General features: G+C 47.1%; 2 protein-coding genes across 5 annotated transcripts in view; both read right to left on the reverse strand.

Moving 5' to 3' along the window:
- Positions 1 to 19,994, reverse strand: part of LOC105189658 (RNA pseudouridylate synthase domain-containing protein 2) — a 127,678-nt gene extending 107,684 nt beyond the window's left edge. Inside the window, exons 1-2 of one of the 4 annotated variants that reach the window (XR_003113953.1) lie at positions 19,647 to 19,994; positions 17,828 to 18,120 (exon numbers count right to left, since the gene is read on the reverse strand). Coding sequence is in view for 3 of the 4 variants with exons in the window: in XM_025305533.1 (XP_025161318.1) it covers positions 17,828 to 18,120; positions 18,924 to 18,945 (315 nt within the window). In the remaining variant the exon portion in view is untranslated. Of the gene's footprint in view, positions 1 to 17,827; positions 18,121 to 18,923; positions 18,968 to 19,615 lie in introns of those variants that run through there. The other 3 variants (XM_011151916.3, XM_011151917.3, XM_025305533.1) reach the window with 3 other exon arrangements.
- Positions 19,995 to 21,847: 1,853 nt separating this feature from the next.
- Positions 21,848 to 24,152, reverse strand: nesd (SHC binding and spindle associated nessun dorma). Its single transcript, XM_011151920.3, has 4 exons — positions 22,891 to 24,152; positions 22,605 to 22,815; positions 22,232 to 22,501; positions 21,848 to 22,144 (listed from the first exon to the last, which is right to left on the reverse strand). The coding sequence occupies exons 1-4, from the start codon at positions 23,775 to 23,777 to the stop codon at positions 21,890 to 21,892; spliced, it is 1,623 nt and encodes a 540-aa protein (XP_011150222.1). The 5' UTR covers positions 23,778 to 24,152; the 3' UTR covers positions 21,848 to 21,889.
- Between the last annotated feature and the right edge of the window lie 243 nt (positions 24,153 to 24,395).

Raw genomic sequence — 24,395 nt, forward strand, 5'->3', positions numbered from 1 at the left:
AAAATAATCCGAAATATTGCAGCCACATGTATACTATATACAGAATATATATTTACCAGCGCGAGACGGAACACACACGAACTTCTTCGATAAATGTAGAATCATCATGCTGCCGCTTGCGGCAGGTATTAACGAACACGCACAAAACAATTATACCTCTGTTTACCTACTTATTCATTTCTTTTTTTCAAGTCCGATAGACACTCTATTTACTTATGTATACGTACGTTGTACTACGTGATCCGCTTTCCGCGCAAAAGAATGTACGAGTAACAAATTGTCCGCGGGAGAGATCGATGGAAATGTCGATTATCTGTATCAGCGTCTCTCTCTCTCTCTCTCTCTCTCTCTCTCTCTCTCACTTCCCATCAATTACAGCCCTCGCACTGTAAACATCAGCCAGTGCATAATTTTGCGTTTAAGTGTTTGATCGCATCGACAACATCCACGAAGGAATCACGATGAAACATCAACCGCCCCACCTTCGCGTTTAGCATCGAGAATCAGGCGCCCGGCGCCAGCGTCGGAAAAATGCTAATCCTGGACGTCTCTTCGTGCTTTTTCTCTTATTCGCGACTAAGACTATTAATTTAAACAGCCTCATTAACGGCACGACGATGAGAAAGCGGGCGCACGGGTAGACCGATACGCCGCGAGCGTGGCTAACGATAACACGCTACGCGGATACTTAATTTTCGAGCGGCTGCGCGTCGCGCCGCGCCGCGCCGCGCCGCGCCGCGTCGGAAAATTCAATGTTCTGCATTGCAGTCGAGGGGATGCGCTATACCGAATCGCCTTAGGTTAAGCTTAGTCCCCCTTTAGACGGCTTTAGCCGCGGCCACGTCGTATCTCACTCGCCGCGTAACAGGCGTCATTTTTCATCGCGAATGCGCACCGCGTCTACACCGCGCGAGAACACCGCGTCCCCGGCATAATGATAGTCCCGCGGCTGCGACTGGGTACTTACATTATTTAGTTCTTTGCACTTCGCGAGTATTAAGCGGTAAGCCTGGCGCAGGCGGCGGCCGCGCTACATTTTTCACGCGGCTGATACGGCGCCGCTACGGAAAATGCCGCCAAGTGCGCGGCGAGTTATCGTTAGTAAAAGTGTATATACGATGTTTAATGTATGCTGCCTTCTTCTCTTCGAATGTACGATATCTCTATGCATTATATACCTTTCCTTTCGCGCATGTAATATCGTCGCGTTGCTTCGAGCTCGTGTCACATATACACGCACACGCACAGCATACACATACACGCATGCGGTTGGCAGAGCGACATTATACGGTTATAATTATGTTCCGTACAACTGCGTCAATTTCACTGGAGACACGAACGTTACGTTCGCCGCAGTTTCGTCGTAATAAGACGATTGAAATTTTTCGACGGAGCGTCGAAATTTATGCCACGGTGACCTGAAGGAATATATTGTGTGCTTGGCAACAGGTGAAGGATGTTAATTAAGAAGTTCGCGCGCTAGTATTTCGAGCAAAACCTCGGGTCTCGGGGCGCCGAGAGAGACACACACACACACAGAGAGAGAGAGAGAGAGAAAGAGAGAATGAGAGAGAGAGAGAGAGAGAGAGAAGAGAGAGAGAGAGAGAGAGAGAGTGAGAGAGAGAGATAGGAAGAGTGCCCTCTCATAAGTACAATTTACACGCAGACGTTTAACGCGATATGAATGTTGCGCACGCTGTTAACAGCGTGTTAACAACTACCAGCCAACGGAATAATCCGCTTCTGTAAGACGTTACGTTTAATGATCATTTATTTCGCGACGTGTGTGTGCGCGCGCTTCATATGCGGACCGTATATGTAACGTAATTTCTTCCTTCCTTCCTTCCGTCCTGTCCTTTGCCACATTTCAAATTAATCCATCGCGAGAGAAGCGATTATTCCCAATTAGAATAGAACCGTGCGAAGTGACATCGGGTGATACGCGGAAATAAGTGAGCCGGAATTTCCAGAAAAGCGCACTCTGCTACATCCCGGTTTACTCTCTTCCTGAAACCGCGCGAGATCTCTATCCGAAAATAAATAAATGAACTCTGGCACGTACGCATGAGCTCTACTTTGGCAACGGCAAAACTTAATTAAGAAGCTGTCTGCGGTATTTCGGTCGAATTACGCGACCTGTCCCTCTCTCGTTTGTCGATGTGACGATACGATCGCGAATATGCGGCCAACTATCGGAGTTTGCGATCGTTGACCGTGCCGAGTAATCCACCATCCGCCACGGAATTCGCTCAGCTGTTTTTTCACTGTATGGGCCACCTTTCGCTTTGCCGCGATGACGATGATGTCAACAGGCTCCCCGCACGACGGGTTCGTCTCGCACCGTGCGTAAGTGCGTGCGTAAGTGACTTCACGTGCGTGTACGCACGACCACACGCGCGCCTCTTCGCGCAGCTCCAAAGCACCGTACGATTGGCAAAGAGAGACAAATGTGGCGGGACAGAAATTGGCCGTGGCATGTCGGAGACGAAGCGAAGATACGCGGGAGGGACCAGGAAGAGAAGAGAAAAGAACGAGCGAGCGAGCGAGCGAGCTGAGTTGAGAGAAGATGAGAGGAGAGGACACGAGCAAGAGTCGGACGGAGGGTCGCGACGCGATCGTGCCAACCTCGAGTTATTCGCATAAGCCGGCCCATCGCCCCATCGGCCACCTCTTCCTTCCTACTCCGCCTCCTTCGTCGCCCATGATTTACCGATCGCACCGAAATACCGAGGATACCGTGTATATACGCGCTATAATCCCCGACGTAAGCCAACAGGAGAGACCGCGAAAATGGTGCGAGAGAACAGGACGAAATTCTGTCTGCGGGCTAAGCGACGCGCTACCCTTATAATCTCATCGCCGGGATTCCCTTGCTCACGGCTCACGAGACGCGCGCGGCCACTCGAATGGCGCTGTATGTGGAAATTTCTCTCTCGTAACACGACGACTATAGTGAGAAAAATGGAGAGGAACGTCGACGGCGCGTATATTCGCGAAAGTATGAAAAATGCACGTGCCGACACGCGAACCGCAATAGTGCGGCGCAATAGGACGGCGGATTCCTCGCGGCGTAACGGAGGCCGTAAGTAATAGTAATAATCCAACGCATCGCGAGATCCGCGGGATAAAATTGTGCGCGAGATGCACCGCCGAGATGGCCCGAATTTTCCCTATTGGTCGTTGCTTCTCAGACAATGGTGAGACACGAGGAGACGAACGGCGCCGTGACACTACGACCGCGCTGCGCGCAGCGAAACAAGAAGGAGCAAGTGGAAAGAGGCAGGCAGTGGACGGACGTTATATTTAGCGCGAGCACGTGGCGGTGTAGCCGGGTCTCTCTCTCTCTCTCTCTCTCTCTCTCTCTCTCTCTCTCTCTCTCTCTCTCTCTCTCTCTTCTCCCCTCCCTTCCTCTTACCCCCGGGCCTGAACTTGTGTTACGGAAAAGCTAATGGCGATGTGTGAGTACCTGTTGCCCCTGGGGACGCCCAGACGTCTCTCCCAGGTACTCTCCTCCCGGTCCCGCACGGATTCTCAACCCCACCAGAGATTCCCCATCCCCGGAAAAGCCGCCCGGACACGAAGAGGAATACGACGAGAAAGACAGACGCAAGGAGGGACGTGCGCGAGGGGGGACCGCGCGAAATGCCCGTTGTTGAAACGCCTTGGCCGTGGTCCAGACTTAACCGCTATTCGTGAGAAATCGGGAGACCAGACGATTGCTGGCTTCCGATGACGACGACTTCGCGTCGTTTTGCTAGATTATTATAGCGCCGACAGCTCCGGTTAATGATACCGCACGTGTCGGCTTAGCGTCTCCCCCCTCCTCTCTCTCTCTCTGTCTCTCTCTCTGTCTCTCTCTCTCTCTCTCTCTCTCTCTCTCTCTCTCTCGCTAAATCTGCTCCTCACTCTCGCGACAAAGCTGAACGATCGTGATGCTAAATGTCGATTATATTGTCCGATCGTAGCGCTCGATAGCTCAGCTGTTGGAGTTGGTTTCGCGATGAATAAATCACACTATCGAGACGTCGCGTAAAATCTCGAAATGTTCGCTTCGTCAAGCACGGTCGTAAGCGATATCTCATGTTCCAGCGGAGCCTGGGAGCTTCACTGAAAATATCTCGCATCAGCCGTTGACGAATTAGCGACGCGACTATATCTATCACCGACAGCGTCTGTATACAGGTTATTTATTTAGTGTTCGTACAGCCCCATATCCTTTGATCCGGTATACGATGGTTCGGCTAATATACGAACGGCTATATTCATAGCATCGCTCGTCGCTGCCGAGCAACGTCCGTAACGCGACTTCACATTTACTCGTCCACATTTCATCCGCACGTCTCGCCCTGTGCTATAGTTGTGGATAGAAAGGTTGCCCGTAATTTTTTATGTGACTTTCAAAACGCATCCATCTTGCCTAATGGGAGAATCCCTCTATTAGAGAACAAATGCTTCCATTCAACCAGACGAATACTCTAGACTGAAAGCCACACAAAAAATTATGGGCCATCTTCCTGTCGACGAGTGTGTTAATCGAACTAGCGGCGGGAAGAAAACGTCGACGTCACATTAACGCGAGCATAACTTCTCGTCGATACCGCTATATACAAGAGAGATATATTGAACAAATTAAAAGAGATAACGTCTGTTATATTTCACATTTATGCAACAGCTATTGGTACTTTCGCGCCCACGCCGTGAAAATAAAATCGAGAATAAAAGAACAGAGACAGCGAGAAGGAAAGAGAGAGAGAGAGAGAGAGAGAGAGAGAGAGAGAGAGAGAGAGAGAGAGAGAGAGAGAGAGAGAGAGAGAGAGAGAGAGAGAGAGAGAAGAAAATCGATTACGACATACAATGCCGAGAGCGTGAGATTCAAAGTTATCCCCATGATTATCCTTGTCGCCCTTCCCTCGAACCTCGAACGTCACTCCCCGTCGGAGAAGGATTTAAAATTCGTTGCGAGACGTAATTTATTAAACGGCACAGTCGCTTTCTAGTTCAAGGCCGTCCCCCTCCCGCAACTGACGTCGAAAGTGAGAAAAAAGAGAAAGGGAGATGGAGCATCTCTGTGCGAGGAGAACGTCACGCTCACCCGAGGCGGTAAGATTGCGCAAGCGAGACTCTTCGATGATGTAAGGCAAGCGTTACGCCGAGATGCCAGATGACATTACTCGCACGTAGAATACCCGCGAGGCTTCCGATTAGGAAAGTAATTGCCACGCTCCGATCTGTCGGCAGCCCAAGAGGGATTGCCTCGTGCAAATTCAGTTCGGACGTTCTCTTCGCGCGATGACCTATTAACTCCGTCGCCATAACGTTGCAGCCCGCAACGACCGAGTGCTATTTTCGACACGCGCGATTACGCTTCCCGCGGATCTCCTCCGAGAAAAGGACCTCACGAGCGGAATCTGCCCGCTGATGGCGCGCTAGCGGCGCCGATCAGTCTGACGTTTCGCGCGGACGCTTCGGCGCGACAGGACGAATTTTCCGTCGAATCGTAACAAACGACGCGCGGCGCGCGGTTATTACCGCCAACGAGAGTTCGTTCAACCTCGCTGCTCCACGTCATTACTACTGTGTGTGTGCGTGTGTGTGTGTGTGTGTGTGTGTGTGTGGGTGTGTGGTGTGTGTGTGTGTGTGTGTGTGTACGACGAAATTTTGCATGATGCATATTTGCATATGCACCAATTACATTTTAATGCGGCATACATTGTGCCGTTTGCGGGCAGCGCATTGTAAGCCGGAATACATAAATATCTCTACGGTCGATGATTAGTGTTAGCTCTGAACGATGCCTTCGCCCGCGCACGCAGTTCCACGCGTCTAATAATTCAGTATCTCGCTAAGTCTATAAGTCGAACTCTATAACTGGATTATCGTGGCGAACGCACGCTCCTAAGCCGCGACGTCAAGTATTGACGAAATTATTCGCGCCGATGACACATCCGTCGGCGAACTTAATAGCGCGCGCGCGCGTGTCTCGTAAGCCTCGAAATACACTTGAATAATTATGCGAAACACAAGACTGCTCATACGCAAGAACAAATAATTAATCAGCACACGGACGCTTGGGCGCGCAAGCAGATCTGCGCGAGAGACTCTCTCTAATAATACGACTCAACGAGGACAACACATTTGAATATCGAACGTCTTAGAGTTGAATTCTTATCGCAATCTTACGTTTGAGATAGAAAGGTAAGAGAACGAAGCATTACTCTTTAAAGCTACCATGAATTTTATTTTATCAAGCACCACGACTGCGCGAACGGCCACTTATCCTAGCCATAATGCATAAAACGTTCTGCGACTGCTTCGGCCGAGAGCAGCTGTCCGCCGGCATGGCCGTTCGCGTGAGGGAATTTTTGCCGCTTTACGGCCTCCAGCTCCTTCCCCGTTCTAACCCGAGCGCGGGTTACCGCGTAAAAAAATCGAGAGAATTAAAAAAGCAGAGAGTTGAAAAAAGGAGCTCACACTGCTCACGGTGCCCGAGTCGCTGGACCGAAACTCGTATTGGCGCTTGGGACTTTCACTATTCGCGCGTACGTGGCAAGGCTGACCGAGTCGACTCTCATGCGTCGAAATCCAACGAGCACGCGCGAGAATGTAACCGAACGGAAAAAGAGAAAAGAAAAAAGCGGTTAAACCGGAAATCAGATTGCGCGCCAGAATGTCGAATCCGATGCTGGCCGGTCGACCGCGTGGTGTTACGCGAGGTCCCATGACGTATGTAAAAACAACGCGAGCGTGACGTAACGCTATTAGCGGTGGCTAGTTGCGCCGGGAAACTGCGTGGCCGGACTTCCTACAAAATTGATTTATTCGTTTGCTCCTTTATGGCCTCGTCTACGTGCGCACCGATACACCGAAGAAAAATAATTGATCGGCGCGACGCTACCTGCCCTGCACACCTGCACTACTGCGACAATTTTTCACGGCGACTGCGACGGCTCTCGTTAATAATATAAACGCGCGCTTGTTTCATATACGCCCGTATACTATGCATTATTCGATGAATATCTCTCCTTATAATGTTTTAACAGCAATATTGTTATTTAATTTCCGCACGAGAAAACATACGCGTGTATATTAAATAATAATGCATCGAATAACTGCTCGTATTAATAAAAGCTCCGGTTGATTTTTTGTTATTCAACGCGCCACCGCGCGCGCTACGTCTCTAAAAATAATCCTCAGCCTTCCTCTAATACCACCGCTCCGAGTGACCATATAAATAACGATTATAATTAAATGTTGATATTATTATACAATGATATTATTTAATTTGCACCAGAAAACGCGCGTTAAAAGGGCGACTTCACTCGATTACGAAGCTCCGTTTGCATTCGGTGTTCTATTTCCAGTGACAAGTAAGATATCAGCTTCTTGATGGATTATCCAGCCAATGTGACCGATATAACCGACCGCCGCTCTTGCCCGATCTCGCGCCCGATCTATTACACTTGGTCAGAAGCCGATATGATATCATCGAACGCGCAAAGGACGAGGGCGAGCGAGCTGCGGGCCGCCGGCCGACTATATCTCCCGATAGCGACGACAAGAAAAATGCTGGTAAGAGGAAATATCTACGATGCGGAACGATCGCGAATCGCGAAGGACGCATGGGTGCGAGGAGCACGCGGAACCCGGCGGGAAACTCGCGGAATCTTCGAAGCGCGATATGCTCGCTCGAATCGTATCGGATAACCGAGTGAACGGAAATCGAGCTCCCGCGGACGTATCCGCCCGGGGATATAAACGATGTCTCGATGGTGGATTCCGCGATAGTTCTCGACGGAGCGAAAGGCAAAGTTTGCTCGTAAGTCGTTAAACGAAGTGATAACAATACTCGAGTTGGCGCTACGTGCGTCGACGAAGCCGCGTCGAGGAGGCCCATAAATTCGCTGCCAGTCACGGTCACGCGTCCATCTATATTTGCCATCTATATTTGCGGCTTCGTAAAAACTCTGGCGAACGCGTGGAATTGCCGGAATTATGCTTTCATGAAGTAACGAGGGCGCACGTTCGATGAAAATATGTTTGTCTGAAGGCGCAAATATACGCGAGATTGCGTCCGGCGCGGCGCGGCGCCTCGTGAAGCCGAGCTCCTATCGCGGAATCCGATTATTCCGGCGGATATTGCCGCGCGCGCGCGCGCGAACCGTTTGTCGGGCTGGAACAAGTAAGACAACTTCGTCAACAGCGTACGTTGCGAACGAAACGGTTCGATTCGATATCGCAATCGTCGTTTCGCGGACTGCGTCCGCGATTCGACGCTCGCACACGGGTCATCCTCTCGATGATTAAACGAGTACCCGGACGAAGTGTCAACTGTTCACTTAGGCAGGAAGAGAGTACAAAAGTTGCAGTTTCCCTTATCCCCAGACGCCAATTAGACACCTTTCCTTCGTAGAGTACCCCATCCTGATATTTTGACGCCGGTGGTCGAGGCTTCTTCCGCCTTGTGAAAGACGCGTTTGCGCGTCGCCCTAACGAATGATACACGCGCGATATCTCTCGTCGCGACAGTAACACTCGCGGCGATAATAATCGCGGCTAGAGCCGCCAATTGCGGCTCGTCACGGCAAATAATAACTATGCGATTCCGCATATCTCCGTAGTTTCTTACGACACTGTCACAACTGCTCGACCTGGTCGCATCTCATCAGTTCGGATGCAGCGCCGCGAACACGCGCCGCGAGTGAGTCGAGCAACGGGAATACGCAGGATGAAATTTATCTTCGTAACACGCGCGATGTACGCCGGAATCCTCCGACGTACTTTTACGCAAAGCGCCAATTACATGCTGAAATATTTACACCGTAAAGCGTTAATTATGCGTCTCGCAATCGTCGCGAGGCGTCGGCGTCGCCGCAGCGGATGCGTCAAAACAAGTCAAAACGAACCCGAGCGAAGTAATTAGGTGTCGCGAGTTACGAAGTGTTCCGCGTGATTCCAGTGCCAGCTCGCGAGAAAATTACAAGAAAAGCATACGACACATGTGCGGCTAATTCAGGGGACAAGCGTGTGTGCGTGCGCCGTGTGCGTCCTCCGTGCGAACCCCGTGCGACTTTTTGGCAGTCGACGGTGAAGGACGGCACCTTCGGCTCCGATTTCGACGTTTTTCGCCGAGTCCATGGCAGCCTTTCGACGGGACTAGAAAGGCGGCTCGCGTGCGCAAGGAGCCACGGCCAGTACAGTACAAAAATAGTTAGACGTAACGGATCACAGACGCCGTTGCCGTCGTCGTCGTCGTTGTCGTCGTCGTCGTCGTCGTCGTCGTCGTCGTCGTCGTCGTCGTCGTCGTCGTCGTCGTCGTCGTCGTCGTCGCAGTCGCTCGCTTCCAAGACGCGGGACAACCCGCAGCACACAGCACGTGCATACCTTCCGCTCGCGGAACCGCAGCGCAACACGACGGCGGGCGATAATTATAAACCGACGAGACGGACCTGCGCCCCACCTCGCATCGCACCGAGACCGAGCCGACAAAAGAGAGTCCTATGTTCCTATTTTATCCCGCGGGACTTTCTTTCGAGCTAGACGCCGCTAATACGACTTAATAAATCGCCCCGTGTGAATCACCGCGTCGTTTCCTGAAAACACGTCCTCTTCTGCTTTCTCTCTCTCTCTCTCTCTCTCTCTCTCTCTCTCTCTCTCTCTCTCTCTCTCTCTGCCGCACATGCCTACGCATGCGGCGTGTGCTCGTAAACGACGGACATTAACCACAGAAAGCAAGATATAATTCAAAATCAACGGAGACTCGAGCGCAAATGTTCGCAGTAAGATCATAAGCGCATGATGGAGATATCGTTTTTTGATCGATGCGAGAGATGCGTGAGATGATCTCACGACACGGTTACGTTTTCGACGAAGAGATCAAATAATCAGTTGGCCGCGAGTCGCACTAGTTACTTTAATTTCGACAATGTGGCCACAGCACAATGGGCATTTATATGCCAAAAGTGCGATGTACATTGCATGATGGCGCAATAACAACGACGCGACGACGACGACGAGGCGACACAATGGTCCGGGTATAAATATATGTAGTAATCGCCCAACTATGATGTGACGCAAGCGATAGGGAAAAAGAAAGAGAGAGAGAGAGAGTGTGTGTGTGTGTGTGTGTGTGTGTGTGTGTGTGTGTGTGTGTGAGAGAGAACATGTTTGAAATTCTTCCCCACGGACATCAACTGCAGGCAAATTTGCGTCGCCTACGCAACGATTCCACCTGATTTAGGATAAATTCGGCCATAGTGCGACCGAATATTCCCACGGAAATACGTGAGCGTGGCCCGTCCTACCGCGGCCATAAATCACCTCTACACCCAACACGTTCCTTTGCACATTACGCTCCGAGTGTGACACCCGTGCCAAATTATTCGCTGTCCATCCGTTCGTCCGTCCATCCGTCGGCCGATCGGTCGATCTGTCGGTCGGTCGGTCAGTCCATCGGTCGGAGCATCGAAAAAGTTTGCACACAAGATTTCGCGGGCCGGTTCAAGCTGAGAGCTCTACCTATCGTCCTTTCTCGTTATCCCGTTTGTTCCGGGGGCACTTTCCGGAAATTACAAACGGAAGTTAACTCCACCGTAGGGTTTCGGATTACGCGTCTAATATGATACGAGGATGATTAACATCTTCGCCATAGCATTAATATGACGTAATAATGAATGTGGGAGCTATATAATAGTGATACGCCCGTACACGTTTACGGCGAATATCCGGGTAGGTAGCTTGTACGCCCGAAGCGTGTGCCAAACTGACCGAATCGTCAAGTTCTACGCCACATTGAAGGAGCTTATTACGAGCATTACGTCGTCGAGCAACCTATCGGTTTCGTTCTCAAGGGATAACGTGAGTCTCTTAGGAAAAGACCTAATGACAGATCCAAACACGAGCAAGTCTAGCGCATCGAGTTATTAGAGCGGAGACATCATAAAAGAGAAGGAAGCGCTCGTTGCTGAAATACGCAACGCAAATGGCCTTCCGGTTGGATGCGTTTATGTTCCTACACGAGGACGACGAGTTTCGTCACTCGATGACATCTACGCGAACTATCTGCACTATAAAGTCCCGCTTATCTGCAAAGGGGTTGTTGCTGTTCTCGACGCGATGGATGTTGCTTTTCCTCTCGGTTAAATATATTATAAATAACAGTCGCGTCGTCAACGAACGAACGAACGAACGAACGAACGAACGAACGAACGAACGAACAAAGGAACAAACGAGCGAATAAACGTACAAATATACAAACATACGAACGTAAACTGTCCTAATCTCTCCGCACTACGCCGGAAATAGTCGGCGATTTTTCCGCGTCTGCGTGCCAAATCGAACCGCCCCTGCATTCACACGTACCGAACGCCAAGTGCGATACGCGCTTAATCCGTCGTGACCTTCTCTCTCTCGCTTATCTCCAATGCCACACTTCCCCGAGTTCGAGTCCCGCACAGATCGAATCTCCCTCGCCGCGGGGTGCAGCCAACGAAGAGCCAGAATTAGCAAGTGCAGCGCCCCATATAAACATTTCGCGCACCGACGATGCACAAGTTTTCCTCAAGGACACTCGCGCCGACCGACCGGAAATTACGAGACTAATTGCAATTAAAGCTACAGCTATGAGCTAATTTCGATTTTAGGCAACAACGAGAGACTAAGAATGCGTCGACGTACACGCCGTAGTGTCGTAGTTGCCGCTACGAAGAAGAGAATACGCGAATTCTATTCTCTCCGACACGTATCGCCGTTCGTGAGCGAGAGACAACCCTCGGATCATCCGTCGTCCGTCCTTTCTGCAATTCGCGTGGCGTGTGACCGGGAGATGCAATTTTTTGTCTCAGCGACGTCTGCGGTCACGGATATCTGCGGTTGTAAAGTTACAGCTTCGACGCAACGCTCGTAGCTCAGGCTTCCGCACGGCTCAAGGTAGATTTCAAACCGCCCAAGTACGGCGATACGCGCGTATATCACCCGAGAAAATCCAGACGCGACTGCTGGCACGCGAACGCGGCCTTGCACGACGTAGATGCTCCGGGCTCTTATCCGCTAGATAGAGATAGTTATCTAAACACAGTCGTTGAACGCGATTTGTGGACGGATATTGTGGTCATCGTTCAGCCTTAGCCGCGTCCTTAATCATCGATCGTTCCGATAAACCACCCGCCGATAGTAATCTCGCGAGTGAGTGGATTTCAGTTCGGTAGATTAAATTGGACCGAATATATATGGAAAAAGACGCGAAAAAAAATAAGAAAACGAAAATGCATCATTGTGTCCTCTCTCTCTCTCTCTCTCTCTCTCTCTCTCTCTCTCTCTCTCTCTCTCTCTCTCTCTCTCTCTCTCTCTCTCTTTCCTTCTTTAGCGGCATTATGTCGTTGACATTTTAATGTAAAAATACCATCCATCACGTCCGCGTAGTGCCTGCAGGATCTGTCGCGATTTCAGTCGCTCCAGGCGGGATTAATTAACCTTTAATTTCACGAAAGGTATTATACGCGCTATTCCGCCGGCGCCGAGACCCTATTTTAGAATCTGCGACGCTTTATCCGGCACGCAAAGTGTGACTTATGAATAATTTAGCGAGTGTATTATTCATGAGCAGGAAAGTAGTAATAAATTGCGCCTAATTGCACAGCCGAGATGCACTGCTCGATACAACCGGATGAATTTGTCGTTAATCCTCTCGCGAACCCGTCGTCTATTTCGTACGATCCGTCACGATCACGCTAGGAGAGCGGGAGAGAGAGAGAGAGAGAGAGAGAGAGAGAGAGAGAGAGAGAGAGAGAGAGAGAGAGAGAGAAAAAAGAGCATTATTATGATGCGTACTGCATAGCAGAGCTCTTGATGGCATTAGAAAAACAACGTGCGCACTCGGGAAAAACGGAAAAACGCGAGAAGTCAATACTCAATAGGCCTTCCGAAACGCGCGCGGGCACCACAAAAGCTCGACACAAAGCGGCCGAGAGCGTCCCCGATATTGCCAGCCGACCAATTTCCAGTTTGCACTTTTCCACAATGCAATTGCGGCCGCGCGGTCGCTCGTCCCCGACCTCGTATACATAAACTCTGTGTACACGCTGCTCGCGCGCGCACGCGAGAAGCATCGTCGCGCGTCGTGATACACGTGTTCGACGTGGATTCGGAAACACGGACTGCGAATTCTAGCCTTGCGGGGACAGAGCGAATGCAGCGGGCTCCGGCGTTCGCGGTTTATCGAGCTTAATCGTAGCTCGCAACTGGCTCGCTCGCTCGCTCGCTCGCTCGCTCGTCCGATTATTCGCGATCGCGATCGAACTCGTGCGCGTCCGAATGAATCGCGCGCGGTCGAGCGCGATCGAGCGGCCGGCGGATCGCCATGCGCGCGAGCAATTACGCGCTTCAACTTTAATTACACGCATACAGCAGACGGCTTAGTCAGATAGGTATGCCATTTCGGAGTGTCGTTGCCGCAATAAACTCACGGACTGTTTACAGTTGTCGCGCGACGTCATTATATCAATGGCTTGTATAACGCCGGTCTTTACTGCGCTATAACTGGCCACTAAATAATCTATTTCTCTCTCGCGCGCGCTTTTATACCGGCCGCTCCAACCGCGGGAGCCTGTGAGCGCGCCAGTGTGTGCCGTCTAGAGACACACCGTACGTACGCGCATCGTGCGCATCCCCGCGGACCTAAAACCAGAAATAAACCGCAGCTGGAGCTGCCTAGAGAGGTCCCTTTCTCACTCGTCGCTAACAACCGCTTTTATATCGATCTATCGTCCGCCAATTTCGCCATTTCGCGCGACCGCGAAGCTATTTGAAAAATGTCTCACGGGAACGTCGGGAACGGGTCGTCATCGCCGCCAGCCGATAACGTATTTATGCGCCGTAGACGTCCACAACGTTAATCTTCCGCAACTCATATTATTTAATCATCGCCGCGTGCATACACGGAACATGATGGACATTCTCTGTCTCTACCTTTCTCTCTCTTTCTCCCTCCTGCTTCGTCTCCCCTTTACCTTTCCCCTCTTTGACGGTCAACGTGTCGAAACCGAATCTTGCGATGACCTTTCGCGACGAATTTTTCGGGTCGATTTCTCCCTCGGTCGCGAAACTTGGGCTAGAGCATAAAAATTAAATCGCCAATGTTACATGCCGGGAGCGCATATAGCATATAACAACGGAGTTAACGCAACGTTGGCGTGCGCTTATTTCGCCATAGATTATCGAAGGTACGTAGAAATACACTTTGATTTACGACCCGATAGTTAGGCGGCGACGCGACTCGAGGCGAGAGGTAATTCACAGCCAAGCGATTCTCGGTTCCGTGAGACAAGTTAATTTAATTTTAAAAGCGAGTTAAATGCACGACGCGCGCGCCCGCTCGCATACACACACACACACACACACACACACACGGACGACGTCTATCGTCGCGCTGATTGATAGAGGAGACGATACACGGTGCGTCGTAGCTATTCACTCTAGCAACGAAACAGCCAGCTGTCCGCGCGCGTCAAACTCTTCGACATTAATTACCCGATCCACTTTAACTATTTTTAAGGAAATCATTTCGGAACTTTGCGGGGATCGTCGAACTGTGCCGGATATCTGCCGCGACGCGTCAAAATGTTCACACCGCGTTATCGCCTGGCGATTCGTATCACGACGGCGATTCTTCTGGCCGATTAGGAATCGATCGATAAGCGTCGATTATTAGTCAATGACCGTGGCGCGAACCGAATCGCATTGAAATATCAAAACCAATATCAAAACCAATTAAAGCCCGATAAGCGAAACGCGCGTTTTAATTGCCGGAAACCCGAAAACCGCGGCGCGACACGTCGCTCCGCCGCCGGCAGATTATTTTATATCATCGAAACGTGTCGTGTCGTTCGCGTGCCCATGGTCGTTAATTTGGAACTTTCGACCGTCGGCGGACAGATAGTATTCATCTAACCACATTCGCGCTTATCAAAATACGAACGGACACGTGTCGTCGCCGACCGACACGGCGACTCGAACAACAGGGACATATATTTAGTGCGACGCGAGCGCGCATCTCTAGCGCGCGAACAGGTGATATAACACCAGCAGCGGTAGCTTGAATAGCCGCGGCATTAACGGCGAAGAATAAACTGCGAGGAATAAACGATTCGCCGAGCTCGTAAACCAAATGAGCGTCTCTCTCCTCTTCCCTTATCCCTCGCTCACCTCGATTCTCCTCCGCGAAGCAGGATAAGCCATTATAAGTTTTGGCAGCGTCAAAACTTGCGTCCCGCCATACCGTTTGAATTGGACCGTTTGGAAAATCTCCACGCGTTGTTAGGACGGCAGAATTACGAGCACCCGCGAACCAACGCGACGCGAATCGGAAATTGACGACGTGGAAGCATTGGCTTTCAAAACGGTCCTCGACATTTTTCTTTGGGCGCAGTTCGAAAAGCAGCAGATGCTCAGTAAGAGAACTTGTGACTTATGTAATAGAGATTTTCGCGAACAAACTTATGAAATACTTGAAGCGAGTAGCATTTACTTGAATGCAGTACCTATTGTTCTGTGTGTACACTCCGATGCAAACACGGTACTACGAGGGGTTAAAAGCTAGCTTTCGTCTGTCGTCCCGAGGCGCGACTGTAAAGAAATCGACACTCACGCGGTGCGTTAATGAGTAACGCCAATTTGGAGTGCCTACCAATAGAGATTAAAAAAAGATGAAGAAGAGAAGAGAGAAAGAGGTAACAAACACGATTTCGCTCCTCATGCCAGCTGAGCGACCAGAAAAAGAGGAACAGGGCGTTTCAGGTTCGGCGGAGCGCGGAAGCAGCCCGGGAACGGTAACTCCCCGTAATACCTCCCGCCGATGCTTTTGACCGACACACACATACAGCAATACACGGCGTGTTATTTGCAGCCGCTAGGCGAGACCGTTCTGGTCCTCCCGAATGATTGATCGTTCTCCCCGCTATACATCTCCCTCCGTCTTCCACTTGGTTCTCCCTGTTCGTTTCTCCGTTTCGCCCTCTCGACCACGCGCGCTATATTCCTATCTCGTTTCTCGACGCTTTCACGATATAATCCGACACCCTGGCCTCTGTTTCTTTGCCCCTACCTCTCTTTCTCTCTCTCTCTCTCTCTCTCTCTCTCTCTCTCTCTCTCTCTCTCTCTCTCTCTCTCTCTCTCTCTCTCCCCCTCCCTCCCTCTCTCTCTCTCTCTCTCTCTCTCTCTCTCTCTCTCATGCTAATTATCTTCTGCTTTCTATCACCGGCCTGTTGAAGCGCACTATACCACGGCATTTACGCTCTTCGCAGGGAACGACCGCCGTGAGAGTTCCAACTGTATGAACTGCTAAAGAAAGAAAATCTTTAATCAAAGTTCGCCAACGAACAAGGCCAACTCGCCGCCGCTGCGACCGACCTCTGCTTACACGCGCGCATACGTGTGTGTAATTTTCCCATATGCTTGAACAGTTACACCGCTCGCGACTGCACAATGCAGTCCAACTATTCTTATCGGCTTGCACCCGCTTCCCACGCGCGCCGTAGACCGCTATCTCGGATAGCTATTTTTACCTTTTGCCTCGCAACTCGCAACTCGAGCGGGATATTTTCGGAAGTACCGCCGCGCGACGCATTGTACGCATTGTCCCGTTTGCAACGTTTTATCTTGGCGCTATCGGCCGCCGCCGCTGCAGGGCCGACGGAGCTCGCAAACGAGCGACACGCGATATGTAACAAGTACCGCTACAAATATATCCGCAAATATAGTGAGAACGCGATTGCGAGCCGGCGGAAAACACGCGTTACGCACGATTCGCATGCGATCGGGACGCGACAACGCGGCGATTCGCAGAATCTTATTGTTAAGCGCGCGCGGTTGATAGCCTCAAAAAAAGAAATTTGCATAATAACGACCGGTAATGTTTCACTAACCACCGCGTTCCCCGGCGGCGCACGCTGCTGCGGATTTAATGTCCGATGTATAGAATTTGCACCACGAAATTTGATTAATGCGTAATGCGAATTCTACCCTGTGTTCTATCTCTAACTCTATTTCGCGCAAGCGATAGTTACGATATTATATTACGATTTAATCGTTTGTATACCGCGCGAGAGAGCAACCCATTTATTGCGGTGATAATTCGACCGCAATGTTGAGCCAGAGATATATATTCATAAGTGAGTTATTGTGATTTTAAATAGCGTATTTTATTAGAACTCTCGGTGCAAAGAGACGACTTGCACGTGAAACAGAATACAATCAGGTATTAAAACGGGTTTGCGAACTTCGTCACATTAAAAAAGATATGTATACGTATATACAGAAGAAGGAAGAGAGAGAGAGAGAGAGAGAGAGAGAGAGCGCGCGCACGAGCCCCTTGCGACTGAAAGAAAAATGTGGAGCGGAATAATTTAATTCGCCGCCATGTGATCGACCGTAAAGTCGCGCTTTAAAATTGTCCTTCGTACTTTTATCGTTCCTCGTTTTGTAACAGCGATCTAAAGCCCGTCGAAGGCTCCTTCGGTCCCACGACAATTGCTCACACATATGTAGATACACATACACATGCGCCGGCTATTATATTTACTAAATACGTTACGTCACACGTTATAATTCAAGGGAATCAAACATGATTTCCATTCACGAAAGTATCATTTGAGCGGCATAGTCGTGAAGTTTCCTTTCACGATACGACCGCGATATGTTCTACGAATATCCAGGATACACGCACATCGGCGCCCTAATTTCGCGACTGAAAACACTTTGCCACTCAGTTAAACTACCGCTTACCGGAGGCACAATGAAAAGCGAACTCAATCCAAACTGTAACCATAGGACTCACCTCTTCGTCCGACGGCGGCTCCTCGTAATCCGACAGGATGTCCCTAAAGACGAAAATGCAGTCCGACGAGTCGAGACGGCGCGCGTTGCCAAACTGCGTTTGCTTATCGACGGTCTGCGTTGGTGCGATCATCATCTCCACCATGCTGACGTCCGTAAACAATGACGACGACGACGACAATGACGATGATGACGTACGCATACACTTGACTTGAATGGTCTCCAAATGAACGTACGTGTTAATCGCGAGTTGTCCGGCCCGCCCTTGAGATCCGCACGCGTGATTGTGGAAAACTGTGGAAAAGTAAACGTGGAAATTTTAGTAGCAACGCTCGTTTTTGTGTGGACTTTCCAAAGTGTTATCCTAGTCGTTGACATTCTGAATGTCAAACAGCGCTACGCGACATACACGAGGCGATGTACAGCGGATGAAAACAATAACTCGCACATCCCGTCCTTTTTGGAGCACAGTTTTACGCAGAAAAGGAGCCACCACGTCGGAAAACGCGACGGAGCGTTCTGCAGCGGAAAATGTTTCATTTCATTTGCGGTACATTGGGCAAAGCACTTTGCATGCATGGTACGGCAACGTTCTCGTTTTTAACGCCAGCCCAAAAAAGGCAGGAGACATCGCAAAAACGCGCACTCAGTTTTTGTACTTCGTGTATGTGTATATGTGCAATACAACCGACTGATGCAGGGAGATGCACGAAGCAACAGAGAAGTGGTTAAACGAGATAATAAATGTGTTTACGAAACAGTTTCGATTCTTCGTAGTTTCGAGTGTACGCTGTATCCAGCTAAAAATATATTTTGTATGCTATATTTATTCTCTCGTAGATTATCGTCAATCCGCATGTGACATTTGACGTGTCGAACAAACAAACAAACAAAAAATGAGAAAGAAAAAGAGAAGGAAAAAGCAGATTTTAAATTCAAATGAGATAAAATAAAAACATGGTTGCGTTTACAAACATAATAGATGCGTCATTTAAACCCGTTCCAGCAGGATGCGAAATCCGCGGGATTCTCGTTGCTTTTTGTTTTACCGTCCACGAAATGCCTTTACATCATGAATATGCATCATATCAGCGTACCGCGCGATATATCACGGCTCATACGGCGCGTTTAGCGCACTGCCAACGGCAGATCGCCTCCTCGTCCCCTTCTCTTCCTTCTGATTCACCGTCGCCGCCGCCGTCGCCGCCGCCCCCGCGATTAATCATTATACCTCAATATCAAAGCGGGTCTCGAGACGCGCGGTTTTATCTGGCTCGACGACGGAAAACGCGCGATTAATCATTTCGGCGGGGACAAACAACGGCCGCGGTACAAGCGGCAGTCGATCGATGAGGATGAACTCGCGACGACGAAATCGCGACAATAAGCTCGCGAGAACAAGCTCGTCGGGCAACGCGTTGACGTTTCATTCATTGCGTGCGAGTGCACGTGCCGACGCGCAACCACATGGCCAACAGCAGTAAGGCTAACACACAGCTAAGACAGGAGAGTGACAAGAATGCCCGGGAGCAGTTGCGATATGTAAATACAATTTGGCCGAAATTGAAAAATTAGTGCGATATTATGACGTTTTTGTCATGCGTTGTCACTCGCCTTGTGCGCCTTACGCCTACGACTTTAATCTACCATACTTTTTCCGTATGTCACGATATGACGTGAACGAAGCTCGCAGACTGCTCCACGTCTGACGAGGTTAGGTTAGGTTAGGTTACAATGTTCGCAACTCCGAAAAAGCCATACGATATTCGTTCGATCTACCATTTCTTACATTTTGAAAACTTGCGACGAGCATTACGTACGTTCGTCGATGCGAAGGCAAACAATTGGCCGGCTCAACAATTTGTAGATGAGGTTAGGAAATAATTTGGCACATATACCGACTATCGTGGAGTAACCAGTCCGAACAAAGCCACACAAACGCGTCAGTGCGGACGTATTACGTAGTTTATAAGAATTACGTAGGACTAAATTTACTCTTATCAAAGTTGACGACCTCGAAATTGTCATATCGAATACACTAACCGATATATTTCATCGCACCACGCACTGTTAAAATATCACTCAAGCACTAGGTCGATAAATTGTCATGCTTGCGCCATCTGTAACAAGAACTGATAATTACCGCGCTTCAGCAGCTCAATGTGTTGTTGGTGTTTTCTTCAATGTAAGACAAATAATAGACAATTACTTAAACGCAGTCATCGCAGGATTATCAAAATTAGAAATTCTTAAACATTAAACTAATACATATAATCTGTTTAAGAATATCGAAGAGAACTGTTATAACCTTAACTTTATTAACACTCACCGATTAGCTGATTTTAGCCACTTAGTTTTTGAATCGCTATAACGCTACAAACGAATGGCACACCTCTCGATATTCCCGATGACAATTCACACGCGAGTCTCTTTCGAAATGCTTCGAAAATGCTCGAGAAAACATCAATCCGGTGATTTGAACTTGAAGCCGCCCTTATGCGGAGAACGCGCGATTTTTCACTCAACATTCTCGACAATATTCACGAGATAACTCGATATTTAACGATATTTCGTCGAAGCACGCGTGAAACTTATTTTCGATACTCTCGACAACGATAAATCACACGAAGGCAAGAATCGGCCTCGGCGAGTCGAAATTATGAAAATATGCTACAGTTTTATGAGCTCGACTTGCCTTGCAGCGTACCGTTAACCGCTTCTGAACACCAAGGCTGCGTTCCAATATTCACTGCCAGTACTGAAAATCTATAATATACGTGACACAAACTATGTATTTTCAGTACTAGCAGCGAATTTTGGAACACAGCCCAAACCGACGGATTGTAATAATGGTGCCATCTTTAACGAGAATGTAGAATTAATACACTTGAATAAACCGACATATTAAAATCGACATTTTTTGTGATAATAAAAAGGAAATAATTGACGGTTATTTTGATTGTGATCTGTTGCAGTCTGTAAATATTGAATCTATTATCTCGAATTTTTCATATCTATGTCTGTACATGCTTGACTTTCTCAAACCAATCGAGAGCATAGAATATAGCAATTTAACCTCCGAACTGTTTTAGAACGTGACAAACGAATAATATTACTCCTGATATTTCTGATAATTTACACGCTCTCTTTCGCGAGATCGAAAGCGCAAGATACGTGTATCCGACGATTCGAACCTCGAGCCGCCATTATGTCGCGACATGTTACTAGATATTTTCGACGGACTGTTGAATGAAATATCCACTTCCAATGACCGTTTAACAATATTTCATCATAACAAATCCGCAAAGCTTAACTTCGATATTCTCTACGATGCTGATTTATACGCAAGGATTTCTTTGTAAGTCGAAATTATGGAAATATAAAACGGAGCATAACGAACTCGACTTACCGCGCAGCCATCAGCCATAGAAAAGACCGAACTTCGTCGAACGATTGCTAATCTCGAGTTCACGACCATCGAGATATCGATACTATCGTTACCTCGGTTGCGACATCGCGAGCGTATTAATTTTACAGATTTTGATTCATTTGTTTACTGAACATTAAATAATAATCCAAAGTATTCAATATCCAATTCAAAGCATTAGAAATAGTTCTAACAACTGAAACATTAGACATTTTATAGCAAATATTTAGCACATATTTGGCTATAATGCTTGTGTTGCAAAATATTTACTTTTAACGATTATTTAAAATATTTATCATGTAATATGATACAATGATACATCCAGATATCAATGACAATTAAATAGCAATATTAACAATAATAGATTATAAGATTAATATTGCATCACACACATCAATTAATTATCCAAATATTACGCTAACTCCGATAAAATGATGAATCTTTATCAATATTTCATCAATGATACTGAATTGAAATAGAGTTGATTCAATGAAAGAAAATATAAAACTATATATATGCACGTTTATCTTGATTCAATAAATTTTTGTAGAAAAATTTTAATACTTATAAAATTTATTTTCCTAAACGAACATTTAGTACCAAATAGAAAAATTTATAACAAGTAGTGGAACTTTTTTACATCTTCGGATCGACATCTAGCCACTCTGCCAAAGAGACAATACGTTTTGGTTTTAAAACAATATCCTCGAAATCTGATTGTACACAATGACATTCATTTAATGTAATTTCTGATATGTTATTCGGTAACTCGTTATAGTGAAGATATTTTGTTTCATCAGATACATGTTTCTCAGTGTCCATTTGTATAGTGTATTCCCGACAACCATCAAAGACGCATTTGTTTGCAGTAAGACTGGAATGATCACTAAGCTGAAAAGGAAAACATACGTTTATACATAAACATATAAAAATATTCTAAAAAAATATTCAAAATTAAGAATTGCAAAGTGGCTATACCTGTACACCCACGTAACATGAGCGGATTTGACAGTTATTCATGACAACCTCGCCATGTGCACAAATAAGCACGGCAGTCCCTAAAAACTCGAGAAGTGTATCCTCCATTATCAATCTTCCATCTGGCATAACAACTATACCCGTTTGAACAGTCTTTTCTTTGGAAGACAGATTAGATATTATGCAATGTTTTATCCTTACAACTCCACTTCTAACAATTATACCTATTGGAAGTTCTCCTAGATTTATACAGATATTGTTCAATAAGACCTGTTACACAGAGTGAATGAATATAAATGTGTGAAATTTACAAAATTAAATAAAAATTGGACAACTGACATTTCATAAAAAATATTGTTGTAATATATAATACCTCAGTAGAACTATCAGAGAAATCAAGTAAAGTTGATGCACTGTTCAAATCTTTTGGATGAAGAATAGTGTGTCTAGCATCATATATTCCTCTAATTGTACCACCTGTTTCTAATCCACCAGCACCATCAATCTTGTGCTTTCCTTCACCTAGTATAATCATATCACCTGTCTTACATGTATGCAAAGCTTCATCTAAACATCCATAAATTCTGAAATGAAGTCACAATATTACAATATTGATTTTTTTAACTATTTTTTAACTATTTGATCAAATAAAAACTTACTTAATAGATAGGTCATTAGGTAACAATTCTTGAACTTTATCACAAGTTTCCTGAAGTCCTTTTAATGTACCATTCAACCATACAAAGTAGCATGTAATTTCATTTTTGTTTGTTGTATCTTTATCTATTGAACTTTGATGTTTTAAAACCATCTCTCTCATTGTGGGATTTTCTAATACATCCATCTCTGATTTAATTTGCTGAAGCCGAAAGTGAAGATGCATCAATTCAAATGTTGTATCTGCTGTCTGAGTTTTATCTTCATCATCGGTTAGTTGCCCTTCTAAATTTGAGATTTTATCCCAGATTTGTCTTCCTTCTCTTACTAATGATCTGATCAGATCACAAGTTTGTTTATCAATAGATCCTTGTCTCATATCATAGGCAAATTTTATCCTCCTTTCCAAATGTTGACTCACCCAATCAACATTATCATCTTCCTCATTATCCCATGGCATCCACAAATAAGTATAAAAAAACCGTAACTTATCTATACAATGCGCAGTACCAACAATATCCAACGTGGTATTAGTTTGTTTAATAGTTGGATACAGTTCAATTAATTTAGCTTTACATTCTGTGGGAAATGTGAGATATCTGTCCAACTCATCCCATGTAACTTTCACTAAGGCAGATAATATGGAACAATCAACTTGCAACACCTCTACCAAAACCACCAACGGATAATGAACCTGGTTTTCTGCACATACAGAAAGTGGCACATTCCACAGAGCCTGCCAGCCAACCGGTTCTATAACAATTTCCGTGTCGCAAACCCATTCCAACATAACTTGTGATGCAGGTAATATTTTTTCTGGGCTTGTGAGTATATCGGTGTACTCTGTGAGTCTCTCATGAAGACTTTTATCAAAGCAATATGTTATCATTATAGCTATGAGATAAAATCAAATCGTGAAAACTTTTCTTTTTTTTCTTCTTGTGAATTTTAAACACCTAAACTATCGATAATCTACCAAGTTTTAATACTTTTATGTCTGTTAAGCTCTCACGTGTTATCTATTTCAAAATATATTCGTGACCAAACGGCTTCACGCATACATACTATCATTGATCAAAGATTATCGAAGATACACAAAACTAATGGTATATTCGGGTGGCATAGGTTTTAACCACCCGGGGTCGATTAATGACATCACAAGACGTCTACTAGCCAATCACAAAGCTCACCCGTGCATGTTCGACCCAAGAAACTGGGTTTATTCGAGCCTAGGTAAATTAAAACCAGAGAGAAACCAGTGGTGCGATTCTGTAACTCGTTATTGGAGTTAACGACACTTTCGTTATTGTTGCGCAGCTTTTTTACGGTATACAAAAGCTTCTAATGGAGAATTCAATTCTCCATTAGAAAGCTGTTCTCCTATTGGATATCGGACGTCGTACGTCAGACATCGGACGTAGTGTGAATCCTCCATATGAAGTTTCTGTAAATTTCCTAACAGCCAATTTCCAACAGCCAATCAACAGCTTTGGTAAAACGTCACATG

The sequence above is a fragment of the Harpegnathos saltator genome, unplaced genomic scaffold (genome assembly GCF_003227715.2).
Source record: "Harpegnathos saltator strain DR-91 unplaced genomic scaffold, Hsal_v8.6 scaffold7, whole genome shotgun sequence".
NCBI classification, from domain to species: Eukaryota; Metazoa; Arthropoda; class Insecta; order Hymenoptera; family Formicidae; genus Harpegnathos; species Harpegnathos saltator.